This window comes from Myxine glutinosa, unplaced genomic scaffold, assembly GCF_964187855.1.
Source record: "Myxine glutinosa unplaced genomic scaffold, kmMyxGlut1.1 SCAFFOLD_154, whole genome shotgun sequence".
Taxonomy (NCBI): domain Eukaryota; kingdom Metazoa; phylum Chordata; class Myxini; order Myxiniformes; family Myxinidae; genus Myxine; species Myxine glutinosa.
The window spans coordinates 231,666-252,658 of record NW_027616366.1 but is presented as its reverse complement, the minus strand read 5'-3'; the positions used below and the strand labels follow the sequence as shown (position 1 = coordinate 252,658).

Sequence of the window (20,993 nt, the reverse complement as noted above, 5' to 3'; positions counted from 1 at the left end):
AATTTTAGAAATTTGGCCTCGGTTGACCTTTTGGTCCATGTTGACCTCAAAAATAGTTGGTGGTTGGTTTCAGTTCGCTGATATGAAAATCCTATTCATATTTCAAATCAATCGGATGAAAATTGAGGATTTTAGAAATTTGAAAAAAAAGTGTTTGACCTTTGGCCTAAGCTGACCTTTTGACCTCAAAATAAATTTGATTTTGTCCGACCACAAACTCTACCATTTGGTGAAGTTTCGTGACGATCAGTTTAAAATTGTGATCTGCAGGCAAGTATACGTGACCGGACAGACAAACAAACACACAAACACACACACAAACAGGAATGATCAACATTCAACGTCAATTTTTTTTTTTTTTGCCAAGTAACAGACACACAACAAATATGTCGTGCATGGCACGATACTTGCAAAATCCCTAAAATTGGTTGTTGGTCCATGATGACCTCAAAAATAGTTGGTGGTTGAATTCAGTAAACCGACGTGCAAATCCTCTTCAAATTTCAAGTCATCAGATGAAAATTAACAATTTTAAATAATTTGGCCTATGTTGACCTTTTGGTTGATGTTGACCTCAAAGATAATTGGTGGTTATATTCAGTGACCTCAAATGCAAATCCTCTTCAAATTTCAAGTCAATTGTATGAAAATTGAGGATTTTAGAAATTGCAGCTTATTTGTTGACCTATGGCCTATGTTGACCTTTTGGCTGATGTTGACCTCAAACATACTTGGTGGTTGAATTAACTGACCAGATATACAAATCCTCTCCAAATTTCAATTTAAGCGGATGAAAATTGAGGATTCTAGAAATCTGGCCGATGTTGATCTCAAAAATACTTGGTGTTTGAATTCAGTGACCAGATATGCAAATCCTTTTCAAATTTCAAGTTAATCTGATGAAAATTGAGGATTTTAGTAATCCGAGAAACGTTGGTGACCTTTTGGCCTATGTTGACCTCAAATATGCATGATGATTGAATTCAGTGACCAGATATACAAATCCTCGTCAAATTTCAAGTCAATGGGATGAAAATTGAGGATTTTAGAGATTTGAAAAAAAGTGTTTGACCAAAAGAAACCATTTGACTTCATTTTGTCGGACCACAAACTTTACGATTTTGTGAAGATCAGTTTCAAATTGTTACATGCAGGCAAGTATCAGTGAGTGGACGGACGGATGGACGGACGGACGGACGGACGGACGCACACACACACACACACACACACACACACACACACACACACACACACACACACACACGTGATCAACATCCTTGTCCAAAAAAAAAAAATTGCCAAGTAACTAACAGACTCAAATGCAATACCCTCTCTTCTGGCAAGGGTAATGACAAAGCCATGTTTAAATGATTATTTCACATCAACTCGATAATCATCATCATCATGTTCATATTCATATTCATGTACCATACTCTTGGCCCGTGGTTCCCAACCTGGGGGCCATGGTGTATTTCTCGGGGGGCCATGGGGTAATTTGAACCATACTAAAATATATATATTGTTGCGGATCCGGGGTCGGCACTCCCGTTATCAATTGGGGGTCAATCCCCTGGTCGTTTTCACTGGCCGATCCTCCCGGTCCTGGAAATATGACGTCACTTCCGGTCGGTCGTAGCCAGGGTCATGGGTCAATGGTGGTATCCCCAAATACCTGCGTACTAGGACCGGCCGTAAGCGAGGAGATATTTCCACCCGGGCCGCAGCGTCAATGGATGCGCCGAGCGAAGCGCGCTGCGACTCGGGCCGTTATTAACAGACTACACCCGATTATAGCGGTTGGCCAAATCGTGCCACAGATATTCAATTGAAAGACAGGACGAGAGCGATCGAATGAAGAGAGAAACCAAAGGTAAAGAAGGAACACAGGTTTATTTCTCTTCTACAAGAGGAAAACGAAAGGGCAAGAATATACAAAAGAGGCAAAGCAGGACACAGGGCAAGCTTATCTATACGGTCTTACTTATCATACGCCCAGGACAATACAGACACACTTACACGGGTGGGAGATGGCAATGGTAGGAATGGCTGGAAGGATGAGACGGTCCAAGGAGCTGGCGGAGCAGGAAAAGGTCCGGGGATGACGGCACGACGTCGAGGTCCCGCTCGAACGCCCACGCTCTGGTTCAGCGGCAAAACCCGGCCGGCAGCGCTGGTGATATTGCTGCGGCGAGCGCACCGATTCTCGTACGCACAAAGGAATGTTTGGGCCAACAAAAGGTTCTCCGTGCACGTCTGTGCTCCTCCCTCTCCTCTACGTGCTCTTCTCCTGTCTCATCTGCGTGCTCCCTCACTCATCTCCGTAAGCAGTCCCCGTGACCGCTTTTATTGCTCGCCGCACGAATCAAGCCGCGTCTCTGAGGGCACGCCTCCCGGTCGACTCCCCTCAGCCTTGGTTAGCCGGCGAGGGCTTACCGGCCACGACCTTGATGGTGAGATGACGTGGCCACACCTCCATCTTGGCGCTCTGCCTCCTTTTTCGGGCTTTACCTCATGGCTTATGGCGTCTCACACGGGCCAGTGGATCCAGTTGGCAGAACTTTGGCACCAATGAAAGGGCGGCTGCGCCGCCAGATGAATGGGGTTGCAAGGGGCCTAGGTTATTTGATTAATGCAACGTCGATTCAACTATTGGAAACACAGCCTTAACTAAACACATATTAAGGAAATATCTATTGAGAGGTCCTATGGTGTCCTGCCTGTTGCAATGTGGACTAGCTTGGGTGCGACCTTTGACCTTTACAAGAAATGGGGATATTTACAGGAGTATTTACAGGGAATTATTTACAATGGAACTTTACAAACAATTTACTAAGTGCAGGTTCTCAAAACCGTTACAATATTTTTTTTTTTTTATTGTTTTGAATTTGATATTGTTTTGATTTTTACTTATTACAGATTTGACGTTATGGCTTCTGGGAGTAAAAAAAGAAAGTATCTTGACGAATACATAAAGCTTGGATTCACATCCATTACCGTGTCTGGCCAAGAGAAACCACAATGTGTGCTGTGTCACAAGGTTTTGAGTCCTGAATCCATGAGGCCATCCAAGTTGAAGTTGCACCTCGAGACAAATCACGCACAACATGCAAAGCAGGATCCCGAATTTTTCAAGCTGCTTGAAAATTTTTAAAGCGACAGAAGTTGGATGAGGGAGGAGCTTTTCAACAACAAAATGTAGCAACTGTCCAGGCTTCTTATGAAGTTTCTCTTGAAATTGCAAAGCAGAAAAAAACCCACTCAATTGGGGAGACACTCATCAAGCCTTGTACCCTCCTCATTGTCGAACGGGTTCTCGGCAAGGCAGAGGCTCACAAAGTTGAACAGGTGTCTTTATCGAATAACACAGTGCAGCATCGTATCCGTGACATGTGAAACAACAGATCATCCATGAGATTAAGGTGGTGCCTTTTGGCTTGTTTTCTTTTCAACATGATGAATCAACCGATGTTAGTTCCTGCTCCGAACTACTGGCATCCGTTCGCTATGTCAAGGAAGATGATATCAAGGAAGAATTCTTGTTCTGTAGTGCCCTGGAAACAATGACAAAAGCTAACGACGTCATGGAAAAAATGAAGTCGTTCTTCGATGCGGGAGAAATTCAGTGAGAGAATGTATGCGGTGTCTGCACTGACGGTGCTCCTGCCATGCTTGGTTCCAAATCCGGATTCCAAGCAAAAGTGAAGATGCTGGCACCACAAGCGAAAGGAACCCACTACGATTCATCGCTACGCCCTGGCTTGTAAGACTCTCCCTCTCTCATTGAAGAAAGTTATTGAAGTCGTAATCAAGATTGTTAACTACATCAAGGCAGGGGCTCTCAACACCCAAATGTTCAAGGAGCTGTGCAAAGACATGAACGCGGAACATGAAACGTTGCTGTACTATACTGCTGTACGCTGGCTTTCAAAAGGGAATGTTCTGAACCGCGTCTTTGAACTTCGTGCGGAAGTCAAACATTTCTTGAATCTTCAAGGAAAACATGACCTCCTGCAGCATTACGACAATGAATTGTGGAACGAACAACTTGCTTATCTTGCTGACATTTTCGAGCAGCGGAACCAGCTGAACCTCAAGCTCCAAGGAAGAGCGACTAATATTATTATTCTTTTCCACGATCATCTCAGAGGATTTGTTGCCAAGCTCCAAAACTGGCACAGGAATGTGAACACAGGAAACATTGCCATGTTCGAAAGAATGTCTGAATTGCAAGACAGCATGGGAAAAGAGCTCAATCCATAGTATCTCTCCCGGGCTACTCCCTCCTCCGGTGTGATAGACCTGAGCCTCGTCCTGGAGGCGGGGTTGCTATCTTTATCAAAAACTCTCTTCCTCACTCGCCCTACACTGCACTCTCTCCACCTCACCCCCAGGAATACCTCTGGCTACGGCTTCCCCTTCGCTCCCACCTCTTGTTCATATGTGTGTTGTACCGTCCACCAAACAGTGATGACTCCATCTACATCTCGCTGTCTGACGATATGGACCAACTTCTATCTACTCATCCCAACTCTCTCTTCCTCATATGTGGTGATTTCAACTGTCATCATGCCAGTTGGCTGGGTGTGGGTACCTCTCTCACCAGCCATGGCTCCTCAGCAAAGGACTTCTGCGACTCACTGGGACTGACACAATCTGTCAATTTCCCGACCCGGATCTCAGTCAACGGAACATCTTCTCTTCTGGACTTGGTTATGACTAACTTCCCTGAAAATGTCTGCTGCTCTTCTTCTGCTCTGATCGGATCATCTGATCATGTCCTTGTTAAAGTGGACATCTCTCTGACCATCCTCAGGGAGCCTGCTCAGCGTCGACGAGTCTGGCATTTCACTCAGGCCAACTGGCACGGTCTTCAAGCAGCCATCAATCATCTGGACTGGTCTCCCATCTCTACCACCTCTGACATCAACTCATCCTGGGAATTCTTCCAAAGTAAATTGCTCTCTCTCATGCACAGATTTATCCCATCTCGTCTTCAGTTGTCATACCCTTCCTCCCGTCCATGGTACACGGAATCTTGCGGTGAGGCTGTTGCCCAGAAACAACTTGCCTTCGTCTCCTGGAAAGCAAATCCAACGGAAGGAAATCTCATTTCCTTTCACAAAGCCCGAAACAAGTGTGTGTCCACCCTCAGGAGAGCCAGGAAACAATATCTTCACGTTCTCAAGACCGAACTCTCTTATCTGTCTCCCTCTTCCAAATCCTGGTGGCGTCTGGTCAAATCCGTTTCTGGTGTTTGTTCCCCCTCCATCCCCTCCCTTACCTCAAACGGCTACACAGCTGACTCCGCACGTGAAAAAGCTGAATGCCTCAACTCTGTGTTTGCCTCTAAATCTTGTGTCCCAAACCCATCCTTCTCTGTACCCACCATACCCAGTCGTACCCTGCTGCTCCTGGACTCCGTGTCCTTTCCTCCTGACAAGGTGGAAAAGTTTCTGTCAACCCTCGACTCTGATTCTGCAACTGGACCCGACGGCATCAGCCCACGGGTCCTAAAATCCTGCTCTGCTGCTCTATCTCACCCTCTCTCTGTTCTCTTCACCCTCTCTTTTGCTCAAGGTCAACTGCCATCTGCTTGGAAATCAGCCAACATCACCGCTTTGCACAAAAAAGGTGCAAAAACAGATCCTAGCAACTACAGACCAATCAGCCTTCTCCCAATTATCAGCAAAGTCATGGAATCCATCATTGCTTCGGATATGAAATCTTTCCTCTTCTCCAATGGCTTGATCTCTGATCATCAATTTGGTTTCAGACCAGGTCACTCTACTCTGGACATGCTGCTTCTGCTGTCTCAACAATGGATGGAGGTCCTCAATGCCAAACAGGAAATTAGAGCTGTCTCCCTCGACATATCACGTGCCTTCGACACGGTCTGGCACCCCGCTCTGCTCACCAAACTCTCCTCCTTTGGTATCCATGGAAATCTCCATGCATGGCTGGCGGACTTCCTCTCTAGTCGTCGTCAACGTGTGGCCCTGAATGGGTTTCTCTCATCTCCTCTTCCTGTTCAGGCTGGAGTTCCCCAAGGCAGTGTTCTGGGCCCCGTGCTTTTTCTGGTCTTCATCAATGATCTCTCTGACTCTCTCGAAAATCCTCTCTATCTCTTTGCTGATGACTCCACTCTCTGCCGCTCCATTCCTCTTCCCTCAGATCGAGAGTCTGCTGCCTCCTCACTCTCTGAAGACCTGGACAAAATCACAGACTGGTCAAACAAGTGGAACATGTCTTTCAATCCTGACAAATCTCACACTCTTACTATGTCTCTCCGAAAAGATCGACTGGACAACCCTCCCATCTACTTTCTCAACAATCCTCTCCAAGAAGTTCTGTCGCTCAAGATTTTGGGTCTCACTATCTGCCATGATCTTTCTTGGGAAAACCACATTTCCAAGCTGGCCTCCAAAGCCAGTCGCCGACTGGGCATCCTCCGTCGTGCGAAGTCCTTCCTCGGCACACCTGAGATCCTCACCACATACAAGGCTTTCATCCGCAGCTCAATGGAATACTGTTCTCCCCTATGGGCCGGTGCTCCTGCCTCACACCTAGCTCGGCTTCACGCTGTTGAAACCAAAGCTTTCAGAATTATTGGAATCTCCCGCGATGAAGCTATCTCTGAGGGCCTTTCACTCACTCACCGCAGGCAGGTAGGTGGTCTTTCTGTCTTCTACCGACTCCTCTCCGGCCTTGCACCCCCAGCTCTCTCTGTGCTCTGTCCCCCAAATATTCCTACAGGTCGCACAAGATCTGCCAGCAACCCTCTGATGGTTAAACTGCCGAAATCTCGGCTCTCTGCTCACCTTCACTCTTTCATTCCTCTTTTCTCCCGCCTCTGGAACAAACTCCCTCACTCCCTTCAATCCCACTCCTCCCTCCAGGTCTTTAAAACAGCTGTTCACCACCATCTCTTATCTTCCCCCATCCAAAACCTTGATCTTTTCTACCCCCGCTAATTCACCCCAGATCCACCTTGTTTGAAATTCCAACTTCTTTCCTGGAAGTCCTGGCAGTGTCCATATGTTTTATACCTCTCCCACCACCCCCTTCCCATGCCCCCCCCCCAAAGCCCTCGCCCTCTCTCAGATCTCTCGATGTCTCCATGTCTCTCGGTCCCTGCTCTCAAATGTTGTGTTTGTGTCCTTCCCCCTCTCTCCCCATCTTGTCTACCGCTCCCGATGTTATATGTTTTATGTGTCGGTTTGTCTTTCTGTGTGATTAATGTTCGCTCTTTCACGAGCCTCGATCTTGTATACAAAAAAAAAATAAAAAAATCCCATACTGAAAAATGATATTCTTGAGCATCTGCAGTCACTGGAGCTGGAATTTCATAAGTATTTTTGTGATTTAGACAAGAATGAGGCAAAAATTGTGAGGAATCCTTTTTCCGTCAACCTTTGCGTGGAGAGCATGCCGGAGGCAATGCAAGATGAATTCCTGAATCTCCGAAACGATTGATTTGCCAAAGACACATTAGAAGAGAAGAGCTTGACGGAGTTTTGGGAGGGAATGGGTCGCTTCCCTAATATCAGCCAGATAACTATCCGGTTGCTTCTGCCATTCTCGTCTACCTATCTCTGCGAAGTGGGGTTTTCCACGCTGTTGAATATCAAATTGAAACAGCGTAATCGGATCCACGTGGAAGATGACCTCCACTGTGCCCTGACTGTGACTCAACCATGGATACCCCAATTGGTAGCTAAAATGCAATTTAAGCCATCCCACTGAGTTTTTAATTCACTTTTACGGCGCATGCACCGCGTCACGAGTTTTGATTACCTGAGTTGTTGTCGAATTGAGTTTCATTTTGTGTGATCATAACACACTGTGTTAAATACAGACATAACAGAGGTTTTTAGTTTTCACATATTCTTGACTTGGAACCTTTTCATACTGTTTTCGTGTGTGACAGTTCTATTATATGCTGTCCATAGTGTTGTTACTGATAATATTAAAATCTCATATCAAACATGCATCATTCGAGCGACGTTGCTTTGTTTGCTTCTTCCAAAAACGATGTAGTTGGGAGCCAGTAAGGAACAGAAAAAAACTATGGAACTAAATGTTCATGTTGGCCACTTGGAATTCCTCATTTTCTGTGTAATAATTTACCGATTCTCATACAAGCAAAATAGCCAATTAAAGGAAAAAAAACACCTCTCAGAATGCACCACAGAGCACATATAAATCAAAACATTTCTGGGGGGCTTGCCCCCAGACCCCCATAGCCTGCTTACACACGCTCTGCCGCTCGACCCTCGCAAAAAGGGAGATGGGTGCTGGGGGTGTGCTCTGGGAGCCAAGGGGGCCATAACACAAAAAAGGTTGGGAACCCCTGCTCCAGGCAGAGCAGATATTTGGCCACAATGCTGGTGAAGTCGCGACTCCGGCTCAAGAAGTTAGGAAAGGAATTTGAAATGTGTTCATGGTGCCAGCGATAGTTTGCCTCCTATTTGTGAACACCATGGGATATTCGATGTCCTACAACTAATTCCGGCACAAGGATGACCAGTTTAAAATCCATCCGAGGGAGGGCACACACATTGATGAATCACCCTGCCTATGAAACACAGGAATGACAGTTTATAGCTGGGCTGGGATTCAAACCCAGGCTAGGCATCTCACATCAACGACTATAAGATATCTCATGGGAACTAAAAAGAAGGAAATAATTGATATAATAAATAAATAAATAAATAGAGTAAGACCACCCATTATGTCGTCACGCGATTATAGCAATACCCTACTTGCGTCGCCTCAACTCACATTTACGTCGCTTTATAAGCCACACCTTTGATTCTCGAACATTTTCAGAACTTGCAAGACTGATAAAAATGCCATTATACATCGCAAAGTACCAAATTGGAAGATTGCAAAATCGTCGACAGAACTACTGTACGTTTGTGTACTTGAATATAGCTGGCATTACTCAAAAACAGAGGAATATCATCGGTAAAAAGTGAAATACAATATGTGAAGTGGCAACATTAAGAACGCATCACAAGCTTATCCTAGTAATGCTAATGATAACTAGAACGACACTTCGACGTCGTGACATCGACCAATACGCCCACATTATTACATCATTACACATACAGTACTTGTGCCATGTTTCATATAAATCCATTCAGCTGTTCTCAAGTATCACCTTTTTAGCTGACATGACATATGACCTTACCAAAATCACAAAATCACCTCATTTCTCACATTTGATGAAAAAATGTAATCAGTGCATCTTCGCATCATTATACATACTATTATGTCGGTGGGGTAGAGGAATATCTGGAGCCAGGTAGATCTGTATAGGAAGGTATTCGACTGTCGCGATAAGGAATCTACCTGTAATAAGTTCTATGTTAGTCAGGTTTGCCGGGATAAGCTGTATTGATGTCCCCACTACGAGGGAGCAGGGCGTGCTATATAGTGCAGGGATTATGGATAAAGATTCCTTTGTTCGTCGTCCCCTCTGTCGTCAAACCTTTGTCCCTTATGGCAACGCACACCCGTAAACACTTAGATAGGCCCTTTAGCGCACACAGTAATTAAATCCCCTTCCCTTACAACGACTTTGGAAGAAGCCAGATCGGGGCACCGCCGGGTGGCCGCCGTCAGCTACACCACCAGCTAGGCCTAGCAACATCGCGTGACACGAGCTATGACCACGCCACAGGGAACATGTGATTGGAGGGAAGGCGATAGAAGGTTCGGTGGAAGGCACTGGTTGGTGGCGCGCCAAGGCTGACGTCACCGCCCAGGTTATAAAAGGGCGCTGCAGGACATTTTTCAGCAACTCCAGCTCTAGCTCTGTCTCTTGCACGATATCTCTCTGTGCTTGAAGCTCTTGCGCTTCTTCTTGGTCTTGAGAGGTCCTGGTGGTCGTTGGTTCACCATATGCGTGGTGCAGGAGCGAGGCTCGGTGCTGTGAACGGGCGGGACCTCGTGTGCGAACGGCGAGGGGTTTGGAGCGAGGGCGTTGGCTTGGGCCTAGCGAAGCGTGCAAGGCGGACGGAGGGTTTCTCCGCACCGGAGCTTGGAGCCATGGTGGATACGACACGACTACAGACGGACAGTTAAGATGCACCACATTTCACAAATACACACCATAATGCTTATTTTCCTTTCATTCATTCCTGTGTCCTGTTGTTGATTCTGGTGTGTGGGATCCCAATATAGGATTTAGTTTATTTGATTGCCGTCACGTTTCATTGTATCGGGTCCGTGAATAAATCTCTATTTTTGTACATTCTAATTCGTTGTTCGAGTTCATTAATTTTCCTGCAGGATCGAAGCTGCCGTCGGTTCGCTGAAGGTAAGCGCTTTTGCCGCAGCTTCCACTTCCCTTCTTCTTCCCGCGCTACAGAAGTAAAATCCGTGTTTGATCGTCGCCTCCAGTAAAGCCATTTTGGTCCATCCGCGGTCCTTGGTGTTAACCCTGAGGGATTCGCATGACAATACTTATATCAAGTTTAGGCAAAATCCCATCACCGATTCGCAAGTTAGAACAGTGACAGATTTTTTTTACTTAACGGGACCTCTGACCTTTGACCTCTTGCCCCAAAAATCGAATCAATAAATCTTCAAATCATTAAACATACTTGTGCCAAGTTTGAATTAGATTGCTTTCGTCGTTCTCAAGTTCGACACCTATCACAGACTTTGACCTTTGACCTCTTGATGCCAAAATCAAATAAGTTCATCTTTGTATCAAACGATACGCACTTGGACCACCTATGGTCAGAATCACATCACTGGTTCACATGTTATCACGGTAACAGGATTTTTACCTAACATGACCGATGACCTTTAACCTCATGACCCCAAAATCGAATCAGTTCATTTTTAACTCATTATACATACCTGCACCAAGTTTGACTAACATCCCTTCAACCCTTCTTAAGTTAACGCAGTAACGAAATCCTATCACGGACGGATCCACAGACGTACGTATGGTCATATGGACGGAAGGACATCCGGACGGACAACCTGAAAACATAATGTCTCTGGCGACTTCGTCGGTGGAGGAATAAAAATTATTTTGATTTAAATCGTTTTGATAATCGTCGGACATTTCAGGAAAGCATCCGTGACACAAACCGAGCAATTACTGGAAAAAGGTAATTGAATGTCTTGCTTACCACGACATGCCCCACATCGAACTCTGGAAGTACTCTATTCTTATAACTGAAAGTACGCTTATCATCTTCACCATGACGGAGAGAAGATCCTGGAAAGAAGAGGCAAAATGAACATAAAACAGATATTGAGACAGAAAAAGATCAATGGAGAGAATATCACCGTGTTCAGATGTGTGTACATTGTGGAAATGAGACATCAATTTCATCAATGAGTCTTTGTCTTATTCTTTGCCAGCCAAATGTTCACAAACCATATCCCTTCCTAAGAAGTCAAGGGCTCAGAACATGCAGAATTGACCCAAGTCTTTCAGGAACTGGTTGGCGAGGCCTGACATGATTGTATTGGGTAAAGGCAGGAATTTGTAATTTGCTCAGGGTGCCGGCGTTGACTTGCCAACTCGTCATGAAAGACACCATGAGATGTTTAATGTCTCTAAACTAATGTGACCAGACAGAATACCCAGCACAAGTTCCTTCAGAGGGACCACACATTTGTGAGCAAACACACCACCTGTGAAGCACCATTTGATTTACTGGAACGGATGGAATCACCAGGAAGGACATTGATCGAGCAATGCTTTCCACAGTTGGAAGCGAGGGGAAGTTGACATTTCTGGCATCAACCCTTCGTCGGACCAAAAAAGCCAAAAACAAGTACAGATAGATTCAAACTACACCGCCCCCATGCCAAATAATTAAATATCCTACGGCGCGGCATTGCTGGGGTGCCTCCGGCGCCCGGCAATACCGCAGTGCAGCTCATAGAGACTGCATTGCAAGGGAGAGGTGTACAATAAATTGATTGATCAATTGTATAATTAAAATCAATAAAATATTATCACAAAATATTTTCTTAATCAATTGGCGAATAGCAAAACTAAACCACTCGTGCTTCATCCAAAGATGTATCTTTTAGAAATTTAATTAAATAAGTCATTAATAAAAAATTAAATAATTAATTGATTAAATCAATAAATAATTCATCGATTAAATGATTAATCAATAAATCAAAAATATCCTTGATAGCCACATCACTTGGTCACTGTCATGTCCAAATATTAGCTTCCCAGCTCAAAAGGTGCCTGAGATATTGGCCAAATGAGAAAGAAAATAAATAAATGATTAATAATGAAAATAAATAAATAATAATCATTAAAAAATTAAATTATTAATCAATTCGGTCAGAGAACACATAAACCACCACCATTTCATCAGAATCTGTAACTTAAAAAAAAAAAATCTAAGTCATTAATCGAATAATTAAATAATTAGTCGATTAATTGATCAATTGATTAATTAATAAATCAAAAATAGCCTTTGCAGCCAAATCACCAAGTCATTGGCATGTCCAAATATCAGCTTCCTAACTCAAAATGCGCCTGAGTTAATGGTCAGAAGAGAAAGGAAATTTGATTAATTAAATAAGTACTTAATTCATCGCTAATAATTTAAAAACTCCACAATTAATTGATTATTCAAAAAACAAAAAATACAGTTTTGACAAAGGACTTGCTCACGATTGTGCCGAAATTTCAGCTTCCGAGCTCAAAGGATGGCAGAGATATCGCCCGGACAAACAAACAAACAAGAAAACAAGAAAACAACAAAGAAAGAAAACAACCAGAGTGAAAACTGAGTACTCCCTTTCAGCGTGCGTCACTGCTGAGCCCCCTTCGGTGCCCGGCAATGACGTTATGCAGCGCCTGGAGATGGCATAGGAAAGGTGCGGTGTGCAATTATCATAAAATATTTTCTTAATCAATTGGCTAATAACATAACAAAACCACTACTGCTTCATCCGAAGATGAATCTTTTAGAAATTTAATGAAAGTCATTAATAAAAATTTTAATAATTAATTGATTAATCAATAAATAATTAATTGATTCAATGATTAATCAATAAATCAAAAATATCCTTTATGGCCACATCACCTGGTCACTCTCATGTCCAAATATTAGCTTCCTAGCTCAAAAGGTGCCTGAGATATTGGCCAGATGAGAAAGAAAATAAATAATAATTAATAAAGAAAAATAAATAAAGAACAATAAAAAATAAATAAATAATTAATCAATTCGCCAATAGAACATATAAAGCACCACCATTTCATCCGAATCTGTAAATCAAAAAAAATTAAAACATTAGTCATTAATCAAATAATTAATCGATTAATTGATTAATCAATAAATCAAAAATAGCCTTTGCAGCCAAATCACTTCGGGCACCATGGCCCCCTTTTTGAAGCAATGTTTTATGGCCGGATGCCCTTCCTGCCGCCAACCCTGTTAGTCGCCTGTTGCGACACACAGGGAATTACCAGTGACCTGGTACTCAATTTGCCGACCTCGGAAGGGTGACAGGCCTTCAACCCCCCTGGTGTTACTTCAGCGATCAACAAGGATTCGAACCCAGGATCCTTGGCATGTCCAAATTCAGCTTCCTAACTCAAAAGGTGCCTGAGATAATGGTCAGAAGAGAAAGTAAATGTATAAGAGTGCCAATTAATCGCTAATAATTAAATAACTCATCAATTGATTGATTAATCAAAAAACAAAAAATACCGTTTTTGACAAAGTACTTGCTCACTATTGTGCTGAAATTTCAGCTTCCCAGCTTAAAGGATGGCTGAGATATCGCCCAGACAAACAAACAAACAAACAAACAAGAAAGCAAGAAAACAAACAACCAGAGTGAAAACGGAGTACTCCCTTTTAGCGGGCGTCATTACCGAGCCCCCTTCGGTGCCCGGAAATGAGGTTATGCAGCGCCTGGAGATGGCATAGGAAAGGTGCGGTGTACAACAGTCCGACACAGGGCCTCACGTGCAAGACTAGCTCTTTATTCGAAAGTGCACGATCAGTTTGAGAAGCAAAGCAGACTGCACAGTTCAGAGGTAAATTTACTACATCTGTACAGCCTTGTAGCTGGTGTTGGGCCTAGCCCTGGTGTTGGGCTAGCGGCTAGGGTGCCGGCTTAGGATCCTAGGATCCTGGGTTCGAATCTCGGTCGATCGCCGAATTAATGCCAGGCGGGTTGACTCAGCCTGTCATCCTTCCGAGGTCGGCTAATTGAGTACCAGTTCACTGGTAATTCCCTGTTTGTCGTTGAAGGCGGCAAAAAGGGTTGGCGTCAGGAAGGGCATCCGGCCGTAAAACATTGCTTCAAAAAGGGGACCAAAAAACAACAACTACCACGGTCCCCGAAAAGGCCAACCCCCGCTTTGCGGGGAAAAATGGCCTCTAAACGGTGGTTGTACAGCCTTGTAGCTGTGATGGAGGTGCTGGCTCGGAACGTAAAGGAGGGTTTACCGTGGGAGTTGTTGTATACAGATGATCTGGTGTTGATTGCAGAATGTATGGATGGACTGAAGGAGAAGATGAACAAGTGGAAGGAATGTATGGAGACAAAAGGTCTGAAGGTGAATATCAGAAAAACGAAGGTGATGGCAAGTGGTAAAGCATGTGGTGAGGTAGAAAGAACTGGGAAGTGGCCGTGTGCTATGTGCAGGAAGGGTGTCGGAGTGAATTCCATTCAATGTACAATGTGCGCTGAGTGGGTTCATCAAAAATGTAGTGGTTTGAGAGGGTCATTAACCAGTGTGGCAGCTACATTCAAGTGTAAGGTGTGCACAGAGGGAGCTGCAGATGGAGGAAATGTTGAGTTGGATCTTGGAGATGGCGTGAAGCTGGAAGGTGTGAAAACATTTTGCTACCTCGGAGACATGCTGAATGGAGAAGGTGGATCAGACTCGGCAACGGTTGCGAGAGTGAGATGTGCATGGAAGAAGTTTCGGGAACTGAGTGGCGTGCTGACGAGGAGGGGAGTGTCGTTGAAGATGAAGGGAAAGGTGTATGCTGCATGTGTGAGAAGTGTTATGATTTATGGGAGCGAGACATGGGTAATGAACATAGAGCAGCAACCAAGGCTGGAAAGGGTGGAAATGCGAATGGTTCGGTGGATGTGTGGAATATCGTTGAGAGAGAGGAAGACAAATGATGAATTGCGAAGGATGATGGGAATAGAGCCTGTGATGGATGCTGTGAAGAGAAACAGTTTGAGATGGTTTGGTCATGTGTTGAGGAAGGATGAAAGTGACTGGTTGAGAAGAGTGATGGAAATGAATGTAGAAGGAAATGGAGGACAGGGAAGACCGAGAAAGACTTGGCTAAAGAGGGTTGAAGAAGAAATGCGGGTGAGGGGGTTAACAGGGAGAGATGCAGAAAATAGGGCAAAATGGAGAAGATTGTCATGGGGACCGCAAAGCTAACCCCCGCTCTTGCAGGGAAAATGGCCTTAAAATGCCTGTTGTTTGTTGTTGTTGTTGTTGTGTACAGCCCTGTTGGACACAGTATCTATCTATAATTCCGGTAATCTCTGTGTGTATGTATGTTTGTATGTTTGTATGTCTGTATGTCTGTATGTATGTCTGTGACCGCTGTTTCTCGACAACCACGGGTCCGATATACTTTAAACTTGCCAGGTATATTGCTGGGGACCCGAGGATGTGCCTTTTCAAGGTTTCATATTAATCGGACAAGTAGTTACCGAGCTATGTCCAAAAAACGATTCAACCAATCAGAGAGCAGCGAGCTATCACGTGTGCCGAACATGGCGAACAGACTCTGCCTCGGACGGCACTTTTGAGAGCGTATTCATTTATTTCACGTTGGCAAACTATGTTGGCGTTAAACTATGTTTTAAAACTAATTAAAACTAATTTGCGAATAATCGTAACTGCGACATGCGAACTTCCGGACAGTGAAGACTTCACTTCCGGCAGCCAATCACAGAACGCGTTGTTGCGAGCCGAGCCGAGCGCGTGCGCCATTACGGTTCGTAATTCGATTTCTTCCGGAGAAAATAATAATTTCTCGATTTCTTATGCGCATTATTTCTCCCAGAGCGAAGGGCGGAAGCGAAGAGCGTTGTTTTTTTTGTTTACGGGCGTACGGGCGGGGTAGAGCGTACGGGTAGCGTTTTTTTTTTTTTTTGGCAAGGAACGGGCACCCACGTACGGGCATGCCCTAGTCTATCTATAATTCCGGTAATCTCTGTGTGTATGTTTGTATGTTTGTATGTCTGTATGTATGTCTGTGACCGCTGTTTCTCGACAACCACGGGTCCGATATACTTTAAACTTGCCAGGTATATTGCTGGGGACCCGAGGATGTGCCTTTTCAAGGTTTCATATTAATCGGACAAGTACTTACCGAGCTATGTCCAAAAAACGATTCAACCAATCAGAGAGCAGCGAGTTATCGCGTGTGCCGAACGTGGCGAACACACTCTGCCTCGGACGGCACATTTGAGAGCGTATTCATTTATTTCACGTTGGCAAACTATGTTGCCGCTATGTTGGCGTTAAACTATGTTTTAAAACTAATTAAAACCATTTCATGTAAATAGAGGGGGGGGGATTGTCACTGTACTCGCAAGCCGTTCGCCGTTCGCTTTGGCGTTGCGAATGGACCAAAACATTTCATGGACCAAACCATTTCATGTAAAGCGTTCGCCGTTCGCTTTGGCGTTGCGAATGGACCAAAACATTTCATGGACCAAACCATTTCATGTAAAAAGAGGGGGGGGGGATTGTCACCGTACTCGCACCCACGTACCCACGTACCCACGTACGGGCATTGCACCCACGTACGGGCATGCCCTAGTAATTTATAAATGGTGGATTCTCTCCAGGAAAAGGATAAAGGAATAATGGTGGAAAAAACACACAAATATGCATCTGAAACGGTGTTGGACAACAACAAAGAAGGCAAATTTATGTTTGTGGAAGGATGTTAATGGGATTTATATTTTCGAATCAGACAAAGCAGGCTTTTTCCATGTTCTATTTAGCACAAACAAGACTGTGGAGTACCAAGCATCATTGGCTAAGAAGGCAGATGTACCGTTGATGCAGTGTCCTCAGCTGGTGATGAGAGGAATTTGGAATTCGCCCAAGGTGCCAGTGATAGCTCCCTCCTCTTTGTGAAGGACACTATGTGATCTTTAACACTCACCACCTCATGCTGGCAGACGGGACACCCAGTTTAACCACCATCTCACGTCATCCATCCTCCTGACCATGATCTTTCTGAACCGCATTAACCCTTCCCAACCCAAACCTATTACTTGCTTCCTTTGAGCGTTTCCTCCACCTCAGTGATCATGCCGTTTTATATTTTCATTTTAAATTAATTTGCTCTCTCACCATCATCTGGTACCGTCTACAATCCAGAGATTGCCTCTTACGGAACACCATTCAAATGTTTATTCAGCAGCTGTATCTTTAACTTCCTCATCTATTCCATCATCTTGGCTGTCCATTTTAATCCTTGTCTTCCTCCTCTTCCATCAATATCACCAATCAGTATTGTTTTGTATTGCTTGAGGTGATGCTCAGCTTGGCCAAATATTACACATCGGATGCCTCTGCACTAAAGTTACACCTGTGACCGAGTGGAGCTACTAAAACACCGCCATGGCGTTCCTGGAGGATCAAAACAAAAAGTCTGGAGCATTCACGGGAAAGATTACTGTGATGAGAGGAAGTTGTTTGTATCACTGTCATGAGGAACAAGCAGGCACCACCAGCAAATTGAAAAAGAAACAAATCAACAACAAACATTTTCAGGTCACTCTTGTTGTACTTGTAAATGAGACGATAATATATTTTGTGAAAAGATTATTTCTCAAAACTCACCAGTTCGCAGCTTTTCCCCAGCAGATACATTTGTTACTTGGGGTTCAGCATACTCTTCCTCAACAGATTCATTTATCACTTTAAGCTCAGCATTCCTGCAGAAAAGAAAGATTTTGTAAAGCTGTCGTTAAATAAATGTCACAAATAAGAAAATGTGAGAATAAAAATGCAGTCAGGCAGGTGAAAAATCAGACTGCATCAGGTATTTGTGTTTTCTACATTCAGACAGCAAACACCACCACTAACTACACTGTGCTACCCCACCAAGCATCTTCAAATACAGTTGACAATGAAGCCAAGAAATGTCACGTGTAAAGAGGGGGTGAAGATCACTAAATATATATTTTTAACCACACTTTTTTCTTTCCCCTTCGTGTCGCAAGCTCCTACACTCACCTCTGAGCTGTGTAGCCTGGGATAGAATCCCGGGTCAGCAATATGCTGCCATCCTGGTAATTCACAGAAAGGATGATTCGTCAATGTGTGCCTTACTTCGGATGTACGTTGAACCTGCCTGCAAATGATGCTTTCCACAGCCACGTGCATTGTACTAAAGAAGATCTATCTGCATCTCAAAGAAGGAAGTGCTTTAATGGGGAGTCGAAACAGCCCAACATTTAATCAAAATGCAAATTTCAAATACAGTGCTCACTTCCAGCAATCCTCCACATTAGTGAGCGCTGACTTTGAAAGTTCAAGATTGGATGCACGAGGAAAGTGTAATGCATGTACTGCATCTAAACTTTAAGAAGTTTATACTAAGAACTAACTGGAGGAGTGATAGGAACCCAAGAGTGGCTGTGAATGGGAAAGTGTCTGCCTGGAAGGATGCAAGTCATTGAGTACCTGAGGGCTTTGCAAGCGGGGAGGGTGACTGTGACACCCTGCAAGGACTAAAAACAACACCTGAGAAAGGGTCGATGAGCTCCCTTCAGTAGCCACCAGCCTTCCAGTACGGATATGGGGTCTTTTGAAATACACCCAATGGGTGTAGGAAAATTAATTTTTCCACTGGCCTAGATACCCCCTCCTGCACAGTGGTCCTGTGAAGACGTTTCCTCGTTTCAGGACTAGATGAAGGTTTTGCCAGTTTTTCCTTTTCTTTTTCCTTGTAGCTCTTTCCATGTAGTGGCTTTCAGCCTTGTTTTGGGAAAATAGTTTTTTAATGCCTCTGCCCTTGAAGGTGGCTGGAGGCATTATGTTTTCGGGTTGTCCGTCCATCCATCCGTACGGGCTAAACCTTGTTTTTCTCAGCAACCACGTGCCCGATTGAGACGAAACTTTGAGGGTAGGAGTGGCACCCATGCAGAATGTTTTTTATGATAATTGTGACGTCATAGGTGACGTGGTATGGCAGCCATCCTCGATTAAACGCAAGTAATTAAAAAATTATTTCCCAGAAACCGCTGAATGGAAAAATTTGAAACCTGGCACATTGTCAAGTACTCCCAATGGAGAACAAAAGCATGATAATGATGTCATCATTGGTGAAGTGGTATCCCAGCCAAAAATGTTTTAATTGAATTCCTTATCCTATAAAGAATATAATTAATTGAATTCCTTATCCTTATCTGTGATCTGTGATCTGTGAGAGGACCTCTCCGGGCTCTGTGCCCCTTCACTCCTACCTGGCATGGCTCTGAGGTACTCCACCGCTAGGCTTCTTCAACTCAACAACCACTCCACTCCGCCATGCATCTCTGTCATCAAAAACCACGGACTCCTACGACGACCCAGATACATCCATAGAGGCTCCGGTCGCAAGTTTGTATATTCCCAGGCAGGTCACTCCATCCCCTCACTCTGGTCAGCTGAGCGCACTCTCACCCGTCGACTACGTCATCACAACAACATACACGAACGCGCCCCCTGTCTGCAAGCCCTGGCAAAATCACCCGAGTCCATCCACACCATACAAAGCAATATGAAGCTTACTCTGTTCAATACCCGGTGCCTCAACAATAAAAGCCACATCCTAAACGACTTCATTCTGGACAATAAACTGGACTTTCTCTGTCTGACTGAAACCTGGCAACAACCTCTGGACTACCTCTCACTCAACCTCACTACACCCAATGGTTACTCATACATCAACAAACCACGCTCGGAGGGCCGAGGTGGTGGAATTGCTGTAATACACTGACAGGACATCAAGACCAGCCCCGTCTCCATCTCATCTGCTCCATCATTTGAACACCTGGCTTTTAAACTTTCTGGTCACACACAGTCAGTCATGGCAGTTGTCTACCGCCCTCCCAAACCACACCCATCATTCCTGTCTGACTTCTCTTACTTTCTGACCCAGCTCTGTTCCTTCTCCCCCTCAACCCTCCTCCTCGGTGATTTCAATATCCACATGGACTCCACTGATTCCGCAATAACCGCTGACTTCATTGATATTCTTAATTGCTTTAACCTCACTCAACATGTCAACTTTCCCACCCATAACCGTGGTCACATTCTGGACCTTGTCTGTTCTATTGGACTACATCTACACCATCTCTCTGGCTCTGACCTCACTCTCTCCGATCACTTAGCCATCACTATGACCATCAACATTCCCACCCCAGCACTAAGGCAAAAACGCATAATCAACTTTCGTAAGCTAAACTCTCTTTCACCTACCTCATTCTCATCTTCCCTCTCCGAAAAACTGTCCACCTCTCCCTTCGGTGATTTGCACAGCCCCTCTGACCTCACTGACTACTACAACCACACTCTCTCCTCCTGCCTTGACCAGCTTGCGCCTATAAAAACCAAAACAGATTCCTTCACCCATTCTGCTCCCTGGTTTACCCCTGAACTCCGCCTGATGAAAACCCGTGCCCGCCAACTGGAAAGACTCCGTAATAAAACAGGTCTCACAATCCACTCCGAAGCCTACAAAGACCACCTGCAGCATTACAAAGATGCCCTTTCCCACGCCCGCTCCACCTACTAATCTCAAATAATCCACTCTGGCTCCGGAAACCCAAAAGCACTCTTCTCCACAATAAACAAACTCCTCAGCCCCCTGGATACCACCACCCAGTCATTCACAGTCGACAACTGCATTTCTTTCCTTTCATTCTTCCAAAGCAAGATAGACAACATCTACAGCAGCTTAACCACCACCGCACCTGTTCCCCCTCTAACCACCTGCCCCCCC

General features: G+C 44.6%; 1 protein-coding gene and 1 pseudogene across 3 annotated transcripts in view; one reads left to right on the top strand and one right to left on the bottom strand.

The window, feature by feature from the left end:
- Window positions 1–20,993, bottom strand: part of LOC144888928 (uncharacterized) — a 49,786-nt gene that overhangs the window by 13,948 nt on the left and 14,845 nt on the right. For all 3 annotated transcript variants that reach the window (XM_078768699.1, XM_078768700.1, XM_078768701.1), the window contains exons 7-8: window positions 17,846–17,940; window positions 11,151–11,239 (exon numbers count right to left, since the gene is read on the bottom strand). In XM_078768699.1, coding sequence (XP_078624825.1) covers window positions 11,151–11,239; window positions 17,846–17,940 — 184 coding nt within the window. The remainder of the gene's footprint in view (window positions 1–11,150; window positions 11,240–17,845; window positions 17,941–20,993) is intronic.
- On the top strand, window positions 19,701–20,786 carry LOC144888933 (uncharacterized; annotated as a pseudogene).